Here is a 19778-nt window from a genome sequence, read left to right as displayed (position 1 = left end):
ATTTTTTTTAAAAAAACGACATCTATATATAAATTTTTCTCTAAATTTATTGTTCTACATGTCTTTGATAAAAAAAAAAATGTTTGGGTAAAAGTTATAGCGTTTACAAACTATGGTACAAAAATGTGAATTTCCGCTTTTTGAAGCAGCTCTGACTTTCTGAGCACCTGTCATGTTTCCTGAGGTTCTACAATGCCCAGACAGTAGAAAAACCCCACAAATAACCCCATTTCGGAAAGTAGACCCCCTAAGGTATTCGCTGATGGGCATAGTGAGTTCATGGAAGTTTTTATTTTTTGTCACAAGTTAGTGGAAAATTATGATTTTTTTATTTTGTTTTTTTTCCTTACAAAGTCTCATATTCCGCTAACTTGTGACAAAAAATAAAAACTTCCATGAACTCACTATGCCCATCACGAAATACCTTGGGGTGTCTTCTTTCCAAAATGGGGTCACTTTTGGGGTAGTTATACTGCCCTGGCATTTTAGGGGCCCTAATGTGTGAGAAGTAGTTTGAAATCAAAATGTGTAAAAAAAAAAGAAATGCCCTGTGAAATCCTAAAGGTGCTCTTTGGAATGTGGGCCCCTTTGCCCACCTAGGCTGCAAAAAAGTTTCACACATGTGGTATTGCCATACTCAGGAGAAGTTGGGCAATGTGTTTTGGGGTGTCATTTTACATATACCCATGCTGGGTGAGAGAAATATCTCTCTAAAAGTCAACTTTCCCATTTATTTTTTTTATACAAAGTTGTCATTATAGAGAGAGATTTCTCTCAACCAGCATGGATATATGTAAAAAGACACCCCAAAACACATTGCCCTACTTCTCCTGAGTACGGCGATACCACATGTGTGACACTTTTTTGCAGCCTAGATGCGCAAAGGGGCCCAAATTCCTTTTAGGAGGGCATTTTTAGACATTTGGATCCCAGACTTCTTCTCACGCTTTAGGGCCCCTAAAATGCCAGGGCAGTATAAATACCCCACATGTGACCCCATTTTGGAAAGAAGACCCCCCAAGGTATTCAATGAGGGGCATGGCGAGTTCATAGAAGATTTTTTTTTTTTTGGCCGCAAGTTAGCGGAAATTGATATATTTTTTTTTTTCTCACAAAGTCTCCCTTTCCGCTAACTTGGGACAAAAAGTTCAATCTTTCATGGACTCAATATGCCCCTCAGCGTATACCTTAGGGTGTCTTCTTTCCGAAATGGGGTCACATGTGGGGTATTTATACTGCCCTGGCATTTTAGGGGCCCTAAAGCGTGAGAAAAAGTCTGGAATATAAATGTCTAAAAAATTTAACGCATTTGGATTCCATGAGGGGTATGGTGAGTTCATGTGAGATTTTATTTTTTGACACAAGTTAGTGGAATATGAGACTTTGTAAGAAAAAATATATATATATAATAATCAATTTCCGCTAACTTGTGCCAAAAAAATGTCTAAATGGAGCCTTACAGGGGGGTGATCAGGGAGTCTGTATGGGGTGATCACCACCCTGTCATTGATCACCCCCTTGTAAGGCCCCATTCAGACGTCCGTATGTGTTTTGCGGATCCGCGGTGTCCATGTTTTGCAGATCCATGGATCCGCGAAACACATAAGGACGTCTGAATGGAGCCTTACAGGGGGGTGATCACCCCATATGGACTCCCTGATCACCCCCCTGTCATTGATCACCCCCCTGTTAGGCTCTATTTAGAGGTCCGTATGTATTTTGCGGATCCATGGATCGGATCCGCAAAACGCATACGGACGTCTGAATGGAGCCTTACAGGGGGGTGATCAGGGAGTCTATATGGGGTGATCACCCCTCTGTCATTGATCACCCCCTGTAAGGCTCCATTCAGACGTCCGTATGTGTTTTGCGGATCCGATCTGTGGATCCGTAAAACACATACGGACGTCTGAATGGAGCCTTACAGGGGGGTGATCATCCCATATAGACTCCCTGATCACCCCCCTGTAAGGATCCATTCAGACATCTATATGTGTTTTGCGGATCCGATCCGTGGATCCGTAAAACACATACGGACGTCTGAATGGAGCCTTACAGGGGGGTGATCAATGACAGGGGGTTGATCAATGACAGGGGGGTGATCAATGACAGGGGGGTGGTCAGGGAGTCTATATGGGGTGATCAGGGGTTAATAAGTGACAGGGGGGGTGTAGTGTAGTGGTGTTTGATGCTACTTATTACAGAGCTGCCTGTGTCCTCTGGTGGTCGATCCAAGCAAAAGGGACCACCAGAGGACCAGGTAGCAGGTATATTAGACGCTGTTATCAAAACAGCGTCCAATATACCTGTTAGGGGTTAAAAAAATCACATCTACAGCCTGCCAGCGAACGATCGCCGCTGGCAGGCTGTAGATCCACTCTCTTACTTGCCGATCCTGTGAACGCGCGCGCCTGTGTGCGCGCGTTCACAGGAAGTCTCGCGATATGACGCGTAGACGCGTGACTCTGCCTGAGACAGCCGCCTCCGGACCGCGATCTTGCGGTTAAAAAGTGGGTTTTGGAAATTTTTCGAAAAATTTCAAGATTTGCTTCTAAACTTCCATGCCTTCTAACGTCCCCAAAAAATAAAATGGCACTCACAAAATGATCCAAACATGAAGTAGACCTATGGAAAATATAAAGTAATAACTATTATATGAGGCATCACTATCTGTTTTAAAACCAGAGAAATTTAAATTTGGAAAGTTGCGAATTTTCCATATTTTTGGTCAATTTAGTATTTTTTTTTTTATAAATAAAAATGAAATATTTTGATTCAAATTTACCACTGTCATGAAGTACAATATATGACGAGAAAACACTCTCAGAATGGCCTGTATAAGTAAAAGCGTTTTAAAGTTATCACCACATAAAGTGACATGTCAGATTAGCAAAAATCAGTCTGGTCCTTAAGGTGAAAAATGGCAGGGTCCTTAAGGGGTCAAACAGGTTTCGATTCACCGATTCAGGATTTAGAGACATGTCTCTTCATTGAAATGCATTCTCTGGATGAGTTATTAGAAACGAAGGTACAAATAAGTCGCAGAGCGATTCTGTGCGAGTCGCCCTATGTGTGGCAACACTAGAGAGGAACAGATGTGCAGCGCACTATGAGGCCAGTAGCATTCCGCCACTAAGGTGTCCATGTGGGTTATAGCACTGATATACTGTGAGACCCAGTCATCTGCACTGCCTCAGTAACAGTACCATTTAGTTACAGGCACATCTATCATATCTATCTCTCATCCTTACTATGAAGTATTAACACAATTATTTTACAGATCTGGACAGGAGAATTACAGGAGGAGCCATGCAGTTGTCATTTAACCAGCTGACGGTGGACTATTACCCATATCACAGGGAAGGTTTGTATGTTTTTTTTTATTGTCTTCTATGGTTACCCTTATTCCTGCAGTGAATATTATAGTGATTACATGACATTCCTTGAAAATATGACTTAAAACATGCATAAAAATAGAGATAGAAATCCATGGAATATGATAGGTGCTGGATGATGAGCTGGCGAGCAGTGCCTTCACTTTTTCAGAAGATAGTTTCATCCATAAGCCCTAATATAATGTCCTCTTATATTTACTTTCCCCCAATTGTAAATCGTGATAAATAGTGATGAGATGAGTGTCTTTCGGACCACGCGGTGCTGTTCCGGACATATTCATGTGTGACTCTTACCTTCCCAGGAGACAGCTGCAGCCACTGGATGTATTACGGCGATGCCACAAAGACAAGATGTTCTTGGGCCCAGGAGCTGCTTCAGGAGTTTAAGTGTAATGCAGATATGTTGAAACAAGCGGTAAAAGATCATGTTTCTGGGTCTCCTTCAAAATCCATGCCAAACATATCCCATCAGTATGGACACCCAGGTGAGATATACTGGGCACATGTTTTGTTTACTTAAAGGGGTTGTCCTACGTATTTGAGAATCTCCCCAATGTCATAAAAGATCAGATATTTTCCTCTTAATCTCCCACCATTCCCTTACTTCCGGTGTTTACATGCTGAGGCGGTGACACTGCCTTTATAAGGCTACTTTCATACCTGCGTTCGGTGCGGATCTGCACCGATAATGCAATCGTTTGTATCCGTTCAGAACGGATACGTTTGCATTACTCTCTTAAAAAAAAGTCTAAGTGTAAACGGATCCGTCCTGACTTACATTAAAAGTCATTGGGGGACGGATCCATTTTCTATTGCACCATATTGTGTCAGTGAAAACGGATCCATCCGCATTGACTTACATTGTAAGTCAGGACGAATAAGTTTGGCTCTGCATCGCCAGGCGGACACCAAAACGCTGCAAACAGCGTTTTGGTGTCCACCTCTAGAGCGGAACGGAGCCAAACTGATGCATTCTGAGCGGATCCTTATCCATGCAGAATGCATTGGGGCTGAACTGATCCGTTTTGGGCCGCTTGTGAGAGCCTTGAAACGGATCTCACAAGTGGACCCAGAAATGTCAGTGTGAAAGTAGCCTTAAGTGCGTGACTACTACAGCCAGTTAGTGGTCTCATGCCATATAGTATAGATGGCTAACCTCCAACACTTCAACTGTGGTGAAACTACGACTCCCACCATGCTCCATTCATTTCTATGGAGTTCTGAGAACAGCCAAGCAAGAGGATATCTTGGGAGTCGTAGTTTAACCACAGCTAGAGTGCCGGAGGTTAGCCATCACAGCGGCATATACTGCTGAGGCCAACGAATGGCTACAGCAGTCACATGCTATATACGGATACGTCACCATTGCAGCCTGTAAACATAGACCAGACAGCAGCACTGGTACCATGTGCCGGGCCCCTCACAGGGAATCTACTTACCCTGCTCCCTTCGCCACTCCTGGTCCCCGCACCACCGCTGCTGCTTCTCAGTGGGAGGGTCCAGTGTTTCATTGTATGATCAGATTTATTGGCGATGGGCAAGGGTTTCTCTACTAGCCTTTTTTGTTAGAAGCCTTCATAAAAATCATCACAGAGGCCCAGATTTACTAATGTGTCTACACCTAAAATCTGTCTAAAAAGTGAAGCAAATTAGCACTTTTTGGTGTAGCTAGGGTTTGTACACTTTATTTTTCAACCTGCTTGAAAGGGGCTTCATTGGAATGGTGGTGCTTCACATGGAAGAGGGCAGACCCAGGGTGCATAGTTTATGCCCAAATTGTCCCACAATTCTGGCATAAAATTCTGTTTCAAAGCCTACTGATAGTTGGTATAGAATGAGACAAAAGTGTCTAGTCATGCTTCAGATATACCGTGTCATTGGGCCTGAGCCACTGTGATAAATCTGGTGCAGGTCTAGATATCCTGTTTATGCTTATGTCATTGACTGCTTTAGTAAATCTGGACCACTGTCCAATATACCGTCAGAACCACCAAGAGACACTCCTTGTAGCTACTCTCCATTACAGCTATTACATTTTGTTATTAAAGGGGTTGTGCAGCCAGTAGTATTGATGACCTATCCTCAGGATATGTCATCATTATCTAAACAGTGGGGGTCTGACACCCTGCACCCCCGCTGATCAGCTCGTGTGAGCGCTACTTCCTTTTCAAGATTACACTGCTCATTGTCTTGAAAGTCTTGACCGCACAGTGTAATTACAAGTTCTTGTTTCAGTCACTTGAATGCATCAAGCACTTGTATTTACACTACACCGCCACCCCTGCAAGTGAGACGACGCTCAGTGTAATGTTGAAGAGAAAGCAGTGCTCGTATGAGCACCGCCTCCCGTTCAAACAGCTGATCGGCAGGGGTGCCAGGAGTTAAACCCCCCACTGATCAGATATTGATGACCTATCCTGAGGTTAGGTCATCTATATTACTGGCTGCACAACCCAGGTAATTAGGAATGATCTACTAATTAATGTAACAGGCTATCTGGTAATTGTTCTTGTAAACCAGACTGCTCCATTAAGTTCAGCAGAACCCAGAATGATAAAATGGTAACCTATATCGGTATTTACAGTTGTATGTTTTTTCAGGGTCTGAATCCAGCAGTAAAGCATCTTTTCTCACAGCAACGTTGGAGCAGCTGAAATCCAAACTAATGTCTAGCTGTTTTGTGGTTAGGCTTGCTGATTTTAACATTTTTCAAGTGAGTTACATATTTCATTGCATTTTTATCCTGCTTTTATATTCTACAACAGAGTGTTCCCCTGTTGTAATGATAGGCGGGGGTCCCAGAATTGCAGCCCACAGCATTTTAAAGGGGTTAACCCACAAAATGTATTACTATGTAATGAAAAGGAAAATATCACAGAAAAAAACAAAGGTAAAAACATCCTGCACGGTTTAATATATAAATCTGCGGATATCACTGGCCATATTATTGAAGAAAATCACAGAAATAAGGTAATACTGCACTTAGTAAAGTAGATGCAAGCATTCTATATGGACAAAGTCCTCACTCTGATATGATAATATCTGAGACACTTAGCCAATATATTTTGATCAAAACACATCTGTGCCCGCCTACCGAACGCCAAGGTGGTCTCAGGTCAGACGGGTCCTACGCTAAACCTACCTAAGCCGTTGGGCTTCTATGTTCAGGAGCGCAGACGCCGGCCATATAGTGTGCTGCTCCTAGTCACCTCCATGTACATCATGCAACCAATGGGAGGAGGAGCAAGCACACCTGTATGTACCACCTAATCAAGGCGCTCTATTGGATAGGAAGGGCAAAAGTGCAGAGGAATGCTACTCCCAAGATAATAGGTGCGCATTCACACTTGAAGGTGCCACTCCCTCAAGCAAATACTACATAGACAACCTGAGACCACCTTGGCGCAAATTTATATATCATACTGTGCAGGATGTTTTTACCTTAGTTTTTTCTGTGATAATTTTTTTTTGTCTATGTAGTATTTGCTTGAGGGAGTGGCACCTTCAAGTGTGAATGCGCTCCTATTTTACCTTGGGAGTAGCATTCCTCTGCACTTTTGCCCTTCCTATCCAATAGAGCGCCTTGATTAGGTGGTACATATGGCTGTGCCTGCTCCTCCTTCCATTTCTGTGATTTTCTGTATAAATGCATCCCCTCTCTGATAGCATCCCCTGCCGTCTATTCTTCTGGTCCACCTTCTCTTCTTTTCAATGAAGGACTGATATGCTCAATAGTTGCTTCCCTTCTCCTCCCCTCTTTGTGACTACTTTGTAACTACTCACTTACATAGAAATATATATCTATATCTAGACAGTGCAGAAGTAAATTGTGGTGGCGTTACATACCATATGTATCTCTGTGGCCAGAGGTCGCAATAACGCCTGTACAAGCGTCATAGACTCTTGTTCAGGCCATTTTACTTCTTAAAACGATGTTGCTGCTGCCTGAAACAACCAAAGCAAAGCTCCGTACATCAAGGAGCTTTGTTATTGGTCGGCTTGAACGGGTTGCCTACCATTGAACATGCTGCTCTGCCATGAGGGGGAAGAGTCCGGCAGCGGCACACGATCCTTACCGGATGGCGCCTGGTGGGGTAAGGGGTCTTGGTGGGAAGTTAGCTTTAGCGGGGGTCAAAACTCTGAGATCCTCGCTAATCTCTATAATGAGGAGTCTGAAGCCTCAGCCGAACGCTGCTTCTCCTCCCTGCTGAGGCGGTACTGAACATGGCTTCAGTAGAAAGTCCATGGTACAGTCTTCACTACTGCACTCAACAGTGAGGGGAAGCAGCGATCGGCTGAGGCTTCAGACTCCTGGTTATACTGTTCAGCAGGAGTGTAAAAAAAAAAAAGTGGTTTATTTCTTTGCTTTGAGTGGGTGTGTGTGCTGTGTGTTTTATTTTTCTGTCTAAGGCCATATGCACACAGCCGTTGCCCATATTGCGGCCCACAAACAGCAGGTCCGCAATATACGGGCACAGCCGTGTGCTCATCGCTTGAATAGGTCCACATTCCGGAAGGTCCGGTGTGTAGCGGAGCCACAGAAGCACTGTGGAGTGCGTCCGTGGGGTTTCTCTCCGTGCCTCCGCACTGCAGGGGTGCGGACCGATCACAGACCCATTCAAGTTGAATGAGTCTGGATCTGTCTGCGGAATCCGCATGGATGTTTTCTGTGCATTGGGGACAGCAAATTGCTGTCCACAGTACATGGGACGGCCGTGTGCATGAGGCCTAAGGCTACTTTCACATTTGCGCTTGGTGCGTAACCGTAATGGATCTGCACAAACGCATCCGTTCAGATATACAGTAGGAGGTGGTTATTTACATGGGACTGTATGTTTGAGAAGCTGACGGGAGGAGTGGTTATTTACATTAGATTGCATGTTGGAGAAGCTAATGGGAGGGGGTGGTTATTTACATGGGACTGTATGTTGGAGAAGCTGACGGGAGGAGTGGTTATTTACATGGGATTGTATGTTGGAGAAGCTAATGGAAGGGGGTGGTTATTTACATGGGACTGTATGTTGGAGAAGCTGATGGGAGGGCACATTCACACCGCACCTATATATTTCTGTTGTTCTGCTCTGTTAAATGAACAGACCAACTGAAAATAATTGAGTGCTGGATCGGGCACGTAACTGACAGGAACAGAGTAGACTCCACTGACCATAATGGAGTCTGTTCAGTTTCTGTTCACGATCTTGTCTTCTTATCAAAGTCCTACATACAAGGCATTTTTTGTCTGATCTTTTTGACAGGATCTGCGACTGAGGGGACCAATGGAGCCTCTAATGCAGATGTAAGCAAGTGCAAGTCTATGTATTATGTATTTGAATTACCTCAAAAATGGGAAGAGGAGTATTTTTACTCTTCCGGAAAAAATATAGTGTGACCTCTGTCTGGGGTGCTATTTGAGGGACTATTTTCTATGCAAGAGAGAACCTGGTTAACAAGCGCTAGTTGCATTGCATCCTGGGTGATGCAGGTGCTGCTCACTCACACAAAGGAAAAAAAAAGTCCTCCAGATATGTGAGTTTTAAATTTGTGGTATAACCCCATTAAAATATATTATCACTTGCTGTCATTTTTTGTTTTTGCGGGTTCATCTTTTACTCTCTGCCTTCCAAAAGCCATAAATCTATTTGTCTTTTCACATAACCCTATGAGTTTTTTTTTTATATTCTATATTATGTAGGGGAAGCTGGAAAAATGTAAAACGTATTAATGGGATAGTATTGAAAAAGAAACTGCAATTGTATCATTGTTTTGCAGTTTTTAATAGTGTTCAGTATGCAATAAAAATGACACATAATCTTTATTCTGCGGGTCAGTATGGTTACAATAATGCCAAATGTGTAGAAAAAAAATATTTTGAAATGCCATATTCTGACATTGATATTTTTAAACTTCCACCTATAGAGCTGTGTTGGGGCTCATTTTTTGCATTGCGAGCTGTAATTTTTATTGATAACATTTTAGGGGAATGTATGACATTTTGACCCTTCTTTTTTTTTTTTTTTTTTTTTTTTTTTTTTATTATGTTTTGGGAAGCGGACTCCTTTTATCATTGTCCAGAATAAATACTTTTATATTTTATAGTTTGGTCATTTTCAGATCTGGTGATACCATTGAGGTTTATTTATTTTATTTTTTTATTTATGAAATGTGGAAAAGGGGGATTTTTAAATTATAAGTTTTAAGAACTTTTTTCCAACTCTATTTTCAGTCCTGCTAGGGAGCTTGAAATATAGATTTTTGGATTGCTTATATCATAGACTGCAATAAAATAGTATTGCAGTCTATGGCAAATTGGTGATATCATTGTGTTCCTATTAAGCCCTGCCTGAGTCAGTCATTAGAGGGAGCCATTGACCACAGCACTGAAAAGTTAAATGTCCGATCACAGACACTGTACCCCCGGTAATTACTAGAAATACTGACAGTGCCCGTCACGACCTTTGTGGTCTGGCGAGCTGGTGGACGTGAGGCGCAAATTACAACCGGTTTTGACAAGTACGGCTTTATTGAGAAACAACGCGTTTCGGGGTGCGCATGACCCCTTATCAAGTCTGGTGTGCTGCAGCTGCAGGTGCAGCTGGATGTTTGCTGTTCGTTTAATGCTCCCCAGTCACTTTTACTGACTATGTAGTACAATGCTTTGCCAGAGATGAATTAGATGTGGCTGAAGCGCTGTGGCTTTGCTATTATACTTGGTTAGGCAATGCTGTTGCGGTGGTGAGGCTGATGTAGCTGGGGTATTGTGACCCGGCTACTGCACATGTCCTTACAGCACGCACCACGTGCAGTAGCCAGGTCAGAATACCCCAGGGGAGCATTAAACAAACAGCAAACATCCAGCTGCAGCACACCAGACTTGATAAAGGGGTCATGCGCACCCCGAAACACGTTGTCTCTCAATAAACCCGTACTTCTCAAAACCGGTTGTGATTTGCGCCTCACGTCCACCAGATCGCCAGACCACAAAGGTCGTGACGGGCACTGTCAGTATTTCTAGTAATTAACGAAGTGGCGACTTGGCCCTCGCCCCTTGTTCCTTTGGACGCGGCAGCTCCAACCTGATACCTAGCTAATCCAGCGGACCTTCATCACGGTTGCACCCAATCGGTGCAACCTAAACAGGTGAGCAGCACATACTCATCTTAAATTGAAGAACGCTGTTTCATCTTTACCTATTTACCCTATGAGCGCCTTTCTCATCCTGTGGCCACATATTTACTGTACCCCGGTGTCTGCTGTATAAAATAGCGGTCACCCGCCGACTATGGCGCTGGCTCAGCACCTGAGCCACTGCCATATTTGAACTCCCAACTTCAGGAAGGGATTAACTAATTAGTAGAGGTTCTTATTCTCTACTTTAGGGGTTAATGAGGACTCTGTCTATTTTAGTTATTACTTGTATTATGCACAAAATAACTCTGGAGCATCCTTCCTTAGAAATCTGCTATTCCTCTGTTATTCTTCTTGGAAGTGCATGAATAACTTGACAGCCGAGTGTTTTCAACTAATAGAAGCTTCAGTAGCGTTGCCTCCAGATGTAATGTCATTTGGCCACAGCATAGAAATGTTTCCCACAGAATGGCCACCTACAAAACGTAACCTTAATTATACTGCTATTAAAATGACAGTGCTGTGATTAGGTATCACTCGTGCGTTCAGTAACAACGGTTTGTCACTACACAGATAGCAATACTGTAACTGAAATACTTCTTACAATGATGATTCCAATGATATATTCTCCTATATATCCATTAAATTGCACAGATTGAAATATTGTCAAATTCACAAATTCCTGACTCGTGGAGTCATCCCCAGTTTATCCGGGACAAAAAAACACATTCAGACCATGCTCTCTCAGATAGTTGGGGTACATGATGTAGTTGGGCTACATAATATTGTCTCCAGTTGCACCCTTAAGACAATATATAACGTATCTATAGCCACTTCATATAATAAACAATAGGAGGTCCCCCATGGGCCCAAGGAACGATGTATGTGCTGGATGATGGGGCCTATGCCCTGTGGTATGAGCCTGGTGTTGCTCCTGTGGATCCATGGAACCCATCATGTACCCCAGGTGTCTCGAGTTTATCCTGGTGGCGACCCCCCCCCCCCCGCAGTGAAGTGAGTGGATCTTTAAGATCAATAATATTTCAAAAAATGATCTTGCTTTTATTAAATTTTATGTTCTACCTAGTGTTATATCTATTGTCTTAACGCACCTTATTTTACCTTACTCTCGTATGCACTAATTAACCCCACACGCTATTCCACTGTGTCTGTGGGTGTCACTATCCTATAGTATACTTGCATTTGATCTGTTATCTCTGAGATTGGCGCTCATTTACCCACTTTTACTGCCAAAGGTGTGATACTTGGGGTGGGTCCCTTCCCCTTGTTATCCACCTTGTTGCTGATTTTCCGTTGTAAATTTGTGGTGTTTAGCCTCGCTTACACCAGAGCAGCCTTCTCTGTCTTACCACTTGCATCCCTTCTAATTCCTTTTCCTCACGGTCCTGTTGGCGCCCTTGTTTTTATCCCATAGTTTTTTCTGCTTGTTTTTTTCCACGTGACCACCATGTACCCCAACTACCTGAGTGAGCATGGTTTGAATGTCTTTTTTAGTCCCCTGCGTAGGACTCCACAGGGAAATGGGTCGGGACAGCGATTTGTATTTCAATTTGTCTAATATAATAATTGTAATGGTAGGTATGTTAGATTTTTATTTTATTTTTTACTTTCCTGTTTTTCATATTAGTGCTATAGGAGGAATTTGTCAGAATCTCAGGTGACCCTCCCCCCTCTGCAACGCACAAATACGTTTTTCATGAGTCTGTATTAGCCCTGAGACGTAAGCATTTATGTCTAATGTAAAATCTATAGATGCAATTTTCCATTCCATATCATATCTGCCTCAAAGCATTCATCCTCCTCCAAGAATGAAATTCATTGCAGATGGGATTTATGGATGGCTGGACTGTGAGAACAGAGACCCCAGAGGGAACCTGTGTACACAGAATAAGCATAAAGCAATTGAAGAGCCTGAGCGATCCTTTTTAATGGCCTCCATTCCTCTGGATTTTAAACATTTAAAATGCTAACATAAGTATATTGACTTTAAAGAGTGTGTCTTGCCCCACTAATGCCTGCAGTCAGTAGGGATGTAAAGCGCCCCAAGCATACTGCCATGTGAGCCCATCAAAATTTCACAAATTAAATGTTGAAGCTTTAAAGCTTCACATTTAACACCAAAAATCTATGTTGTGGTCCTCAATTATCAGGTGCTTTTTATCAACTTTTTTTGCTTGGCTACACAATCTGTATTTTTTTTTTAAATACAAATTTACACTAATTTTTCAATTAGTACAATGTAAAAACTATTTTATAGATCATAGGAGCTGTAACCTGTGCCATTCATTTATAATGTAGCGGGTTCAAAGCCCAGGACCACATACCATACATTAAAGGGGTCTCTGTCAGTCCCATGGACCTTGAATAGTGCAGCAGTACGCATGCTCGACCACCGCCCCATTCAAACTTTCTCTCGCTGTCCTTGTGCAATGAGGATAAACAGGTGGCTTGGTATCCCCGTTTTTGTGATCCGGTGAGATCCCTAGCGATCAGACATTTATGACCTATCCTGTGTATAGGCCATAAATGCCAGTTGTGGAGAAAACCCCTTCAACAGCTTATGGACACTAATAGGTTAAATACTGTAACTGATTCCGTTTCCTAGCCAGATATCATTTTTTCAATTGCATTCCCTGACATAAATGTTAACTTTTGTCTTCCAGGTTTCCACAGCAGAACAGTGTCGATCTTCCCCTAAAACTATGATTTCCTGCAACAAGAAGAGCTTGTATCTTCCCCAGGAAATGTCTGCGATTCATATTGAATTTACTGAATATTATTTCCCAGATGGAAAGAATTTCCCCAGTAAGAACAGCTTTTTCTTTGAATTATTTTACAGGAGCCCTGAAGATACATCAGTATTGGGTTTACTAGTTTTATCTGGTTCATAAGAAGAAATAGACCCATATAAATGGAACCATATAATACAATGTACTGTATTTTTCGGACTATAAGATGCAATGGACTGTAAGATGCACCTGGCATTTGAAGGAGGAAAATCTGAAAAAAAATATATATATTTTCCATCAGACCTTAAAGCAGACTTCCATACTTTATCAGAACTCAGATCAGACCCCCATTCCTCATTAAACCCCCCAAGATCCATTAGCCTCCGATCAAACCACTGCAGCCTCCATCATTCCTCAGCCTCCATCAGCCTTAGATCAGCCCCCCAGCAGACTGAGATCAGACGCCCAGCCCCCATCCAATTTAGATCAGACGCCCAATCGGCCTCAGATCGGACCCCCATCAGACCTTGGATTAGACATAAAAAAAATAAAAAAATACTCTTGCCTCACTTGCTCCGGACAGCGCTGCCATGCTGAAGATCCAGGACTCACTGCACAGGTTTCTTCTGGTCTGCACTGTACTGTGACCTGACGTTGCACAGTGTCAGGTATAGTGTGTGTCTACATGCACTACGTCCTTACGCTGTACACAGTCAGGACAGAGTGCAGAGCGGGACCAGGAAGAAGACCAGGGATGGTGAATACAGCCAACGCAGTGCTGCCCTCACCTCCCCATGCCTCCCGAATGCTGATTACCACTGCCATAATAGAAGGGTTCATTAGCATTCTGACTAAAAGACTCACCCCCATTTTTCCCCCGCTTTTGGGGGAAAGAAGTTTGTTTTATAGTCCAAAAATACTGTATATTCAAGATGGCTGAAAAGGACCAAAAATGCGCCTAATTTATCAAAACTGCGCTCTGTGCATACACTTAGGTCCATATATATTTAGACACTGACACAATTTTTTTTTTATTACCTGTTTCCTAAAACATATTCAAATTATATAATGGACATAAAGTTCAGACTTTTAACTTTCATTTGAGGGTAGCCACAATAAAATTGGATAAGGGTTTAGGAGTTTCAGCTCCTTTACATGTGGCACCCTGTTTTTAAAGGGACCAAAAGTAATCGGGCAGGTGTGGGTAATTCCTTCATTTTTTCATTCTCAATTAAGCACATAAAAGGCCTGGAGTTGATTTGGGTTGTGGTGCTTGCATTTTAAAGATTTTGCAGAGAAGTAAACATTCAGTCAAAGGAGCTCTCCATGCAGGTGAAACAAGCCATCCTTCATCTGCGAAAACAGAAAAAAAACATCCAAGAAATTGCTACACTATTAGGAGTGGAAAAATCTACAGTTTGGTACATTCTAAGAAAGAAAGAAAGCACTGGTGACCTCAACAATGCAAAAAGACCTGGACGCTCACGGAAGACAACAGTGGTGGATGATTGCAGAATAATTACCACGGTAAAGAGAAACCCCTTCACCAACCAAGTGAACAACACTCTCCAGGATATAGGCGTATCAATATCCTATATCTACCATAAAGAGAAGACTGCATGAAAGTAAATAGAGAGGGTTCACTGCACAGTGCAAGCCACTCATAAGCCTCAAGAATAAGAAAGCTAGATTGGACATCTTAAAAAAACAGCACACTTCTGGAAGAACATTCTTTGGACAGATGAAACCAAGATTAACCTCTACCAGAATGATGGAAAGAAAAAAGTATGGAGAAGGCATGGTCCAGCTCATGATCCAAAGCATACCACATCATCTGTAAAACACGTCGGAGGCAATGTGATGGCTTGGGCATGCATGGCTGCCAGTGGCACTGGGTCCCTAGTGTTTATTGATGATGGGACACAGGACAGAAGCAGACGGATGAATTCTGGGGTTTTCAGAGACATACTGTGTGCTCAAATCCAGCCAAATGCAGCTAAACTGGTCGGCATTTCATAATACAGATGGCAAATGACCCAAAACATAAAGCCAAAGCAACCCAGGAGTTTATTAAAGCAAAGAAGTGGAATATTCTTGAATGGCCAAGTCAGTCACCTGATCTGAACCCAATAGAGCTTTTCACTTGTTAAAGACTAAACTTCAGACAGAAAGGCCCACTAACAACCAGCACCTGAAAACCGCTGCAGTTAAGGCCTGGCCGAGCATTAAAAAGGAGGAAACACAGCGTCTGGTGATGTCCATGAGTTCAAGACTTCAGGCAGTCATTGCCAACAAAGGGTTTTCTACAAAGTATTAGAAATTGAGAAAAAAAGACAATGCAGCAGCACCCTGCAAATCAGATAAAGTACAATAATGCCATAGTCACAAAAATTATAGCGCTAATGCTACACTTATTTATAAAGTGAGATGCTTGGCAAATGCATTTGGTACAAAACCATCTGAGCCTGTCTGCCGAACGTCAAGGCTATCTCTGTAAGATGGTAACCTAACACTAAATACTACCTGTTATGCACCATAATGGCCGCCATAAAGTTCAGGAAGTGTTGGATCCACATCCATGCTGGGTCCACTCTGCTGTTTTACAATTTCTGGTGTCAAAATGGCCTCCATTACAAGGGATGCAGGTACCAACATGCATGCCGAGCCCACTCTATACCTTTCCTTGTGCCAGACGGCTTCCAATGAATGTAGTGAGAGCAGGCTACCGCTTTATACTGAAACTAATTAAAATCAGCCTATGGGGCAGACAGGCTAATCAGGAGTGCACTGTTCTGCACAAGTAACCACCTTTTTATTTTATTTTTTCTATCATCCAGCATGCATGTGGATCCAACACTTCCTGAACTTTATGGCGGCCATTATGGTGCATAACAGGTAGTATTTAGTGTTAGGTTCCCGTCTTACAGAGATCGCCTTGACGTTTGGCAGACGGGCTCAAATGGTTTTGTACAAAATGCATTTGCCAAGCATCTCACTCTATAAATAAGCGTAGCATTAGCACTATAATTTTTGTGACTATGGCATTATGGTACTTTATCTGATTTGCAGGGTGCTGGTGCATTGTCTTTTTTTTCTCTAGGTCTTTGCCATGGCAGCAAGCACCTGCGCATTGGGAGGTGCTGACTAACCCCCTTTTCTTTGCAAAAGTATTAGAAATTAACATTTCATTTACAATTATTTAATTTGTCCAATTACTTTTGAGCCCCCGAAATGAAGGGATTGAGTTAAAAAATGCTTTAGTTCCTCACATTTTTATGGAATCATTTTGTTCAACCCACTGAATTAAAGCTGAAAGCCTGAACTTCAACTGCATTTGAATTGTTTTGTTCAAAATCCATTGTGGTAATGTACAGAACCAAAATTAGAAAAATGTTGTCTCTGTCCAAAAATATATAGACCTAACTGTACAAAATTTGGTAAAACATAGACGTTAAAGATTTTATGCCACCTACATTTACACTAAAATTGTGCATCTAAAAAGGGCACAAATCTTTAGCCTCGAAGAATGAGAACTGAAATCTGATTGGTTTCCATGGGTAGTGGTCAAACTATTCTCTTGCAGTAGTTTTAATAAATATCCCCTTTGGTTGTACTGGATTTTCAATTACTTAAAGGGGTTGTGCAGGCAGTATATATTGATGACCTATCCTCAGGATAGGTCATCAATATCCGATCAACGGGGGTCCAATCGGCTGTTTGAGGCGGCGCTCCATATGACTGTTACTTCCTCTTCATTACACTGCACGCCGTCTTGGCAGTGCAGTGTACAAGTACTCGCTCTATTCACTCGAATGGAGTGAGTACTTGTAATTGCACTATGCCACCTCTGTAAGGGCATGGAGCTCTGCCTCCTCTTCAAACAGCTGTTCGGGGGGCTGCTTGCTGTCAGACCCCTGCCAATCAGATATTGATGTCCTATCCTGAGGATACATACTGCCTGCACAACCCCATTAATGTTTTCTTCTCTATTCACATATGAAGCTAAATTCGGAATTCTATTTTACTCCTGAGGACAATGGTTTGTGAGAGCACCTATGGTAAAGCTGTTCTGTTGACGGCAGGGGGATAAATGGCTGTTTCCATGGGCATCCAATAATAATAAAAAATGTGCACAATGTCTATTAATGAAACCACTTAACAATGCCTCATTTCTTAAAACTATCTAAAAGAAAACAACCAATCAAAGCTCAGCTTTCATTTCTGTAACTGAAATGGGCAGCAAAGACTTCTTTTCCTTTTATGCAGTTTTGATAAATCTCCCCCCGAAGCTTTTGATGACGTTTAAGGATAGGCTAATGTCTGATCAACGTGTCCAACACTTTGCCCCCACTTTGGCTGTTCTGCTCAAGTAACCACCTTTTTATTTTTAATTTTTATTTTTTCTATCATCATGGAATGTATGATTACTTATTTTTTGCAGGATTGTGTTTTTGTCAAAATGGATTTGTATTGTGTCACGATATAGTAGTATATTTAATAAAAAAAAATTATTTTTTATTTTTTTTTAACAACCCTTTCCTTGGGAAGAGGGGGGAGAGTAATCCAGCAGTCCTGCCATTTTTTTATATATATATATTTTTTTATTTAAAACTTTGTGGCAGAAGTAACATGATACCTTTATTCCATGAGAGTACGATTACAGCAATGCCCAAAATGTATAGCTTTTTATGTTTTACACTTAGTTTCCAAAAAAATAGTTTCCATCATTACAGGCACAATAATACAAATTATGTGCGCTTTCCTTTATGTTTTGACATAATAAAGCATTTTTTTCAAATATTTTATTGAAAATCTTATTTACATTAGGGTACTGGAACATGTATTAGCCTGACCGCAGCTAAATTACACTACAGTACTTCTGTAATACAGTGTATTATGCCTGTCAGCATAATGCTGATAGTCATCGTATTAGGCTGTAACTAAAAGGTATTCTGAGATGGAAGCCCCCGGCTCCTCTAGCAACCCATTAGCACCCCTTGTAGGAGGGTGCAGTGGGGTGAGAGAAGGAGCTACTCTCCCTCTGTGTAAATCGGTTACATGCCATGATCAGTATTGAAGGCAGTGTCTAAGGGTTAAACAGTTGGGTTTGGAGTTCTCTATCCACTCCCAGCCATTGCAGTGGAAGCTTGTCTGTCACAATCGGCCTTGTATCTTTCTGTTCAAATTAACGAACATATTAGTTTGGTATGACATTCTGCCAAAAATACACCTACACATTTTGCGCCAAGGGGTTAAGCTGGAATGTATTTTTAATCTTTACCTAAAATGGAATGATTTTGAATGATTCTGAGCTTGCGTTCACTGTGCAATTTAAAACATTAAAGGGTTAAAAGAAGTAATTATCAGAATAAGAGAAATCAACCTTATTATATATATTTTTTCTCATAGTTCCAAGTCCCAACCTATATGTACAGCTGAATGCTCTACAGTTTACAGTGGATGAGCGAAGCATTCTATGGCTGAACCAGTTTATCCTGGACCTGAGGCAGAGCGTCGACCAGTTTATGGCAATGTACATGCTGAACGACAACTCAAAGTCAGATGAGCACATCGATATCAGGGTAGATGGCCTGATGATGAAGGTAAAAAGTTTACTGCAATCGCACTACTCAGTAATTCCACTTATTTTCCATGTGGATCATAGAAACATTAAAGGGAACCTGTCACCAGGATTTTGGCCATAAAGCTGGGGACATGGGCTGCTAGATGGCCGCTAGCACATCCGCAGTACCGTCCCCATAGCTCTCTGTGCTTTTATTGTGTTAAAAAAACTTTTGATCGATATGCCAATGACCTCATATGTGTCCAGCGGAAAGGAGCCCAGCACCGCCCCGCGTCCTCCGAATGTCCTTCTTGCTGGCTGACGTCACAGAGCTGGAGCGCCGAAATCTCGCGATGCGCGAGCTAGCGCATGCGCAGTGTCTGCATCATGTTCATTCCCTGTGCTGCCATCAGCACAGGGAACGAACTAGGCATGCGCTAGCTCGCGCATCGCGAGATTCCGGCGCTCCAGCTCTGTGACGTCAGCCAGCAAGGAGGAGATTCGGAGGACGCTGGGCGGTGCTGGGCTCCTTTCCGCTGGACTCCTCTCCGGATACAGGACACATATGAGGTCATTTGCATATCGATCAAAACGTTTTTTTTAACGCAATAAAAGCACAGAGAGCTATGGGGACTGGGTACTGCAGATGTGCTAGTGGCCATCTAGCAGCCCATGTCCCCAGCTCTATGGCCAAAATCCTGGTGACAGGTTCCCTTTAAGAACTATTTGGCCCATCTAGTATGCCCAATATACTATGGAGTACTATGGATAGCCCCTGGCCCGATCTTATATGAAGGATGGCCTTATGCCTATCCCATGCATGCTTAAACTCCACTGTATTTGCAGCTACCACTTCTGTAGGAAGGCTATTCCATGCATCCACTACTCTCTCAGTAAAGTAATACTTCCTGATATTACATTTAAACCTTTGCCCCTCTAATTTAA

At 42.3% G+C, this 19778-nt stretch overlaps 1 protein-coding gene across 2 annotated transcripts in view; it reads left to right on the top strand.

Moving 5' to 3' along the window:
* UHRF1BP1L (UHRF1 binding protein 1 like) overlaps nt 1-19778 on the top strand; it is a 149956-nt gene that overhangs the window by 86747 nt on the left and 43431 nt on the right. For both annotated transcript variants that reach the window (XM_044281273.1, XM_044281274.1), the window contains exons 9-13: nt 3281-3364; nt 3698-3880; nt 5996-6108; nt 13205-13346; nt 18680-18873. In XM_044281273.1, the coding sequence (XP_044137208.1) occupies nt 3281-3364; nt 3698-3880; nt 5996-6108; nt 13205-13346; nt 18680-18873 (716 nt within the window). The remainder of the gene's footprint in view (nt 1-3280; nt 3365-3697; nt 3881-5995; nt 6109-13204; nt 13347-18679; nt 18874-19778) is intronic.

This window comes from Bufo gargarizans, chromosome 2, assembly GCF_014858855.1.
Source record: "Bufo gargarizans isolate SCDJY-AF-19 chromosome 2, ASM1485885v1, whole genome shotgun sequence".
In the NCBI taxonomy this organism is placed as follows: Eukaryota; Metazoa; Chordata; class Amphibia; order Anura; family Bufonidae; genus Bufo; species Bufo gargarizans.
This window is presented reverse-complemented; position numbering and strand designations above follow the sequence as displayed.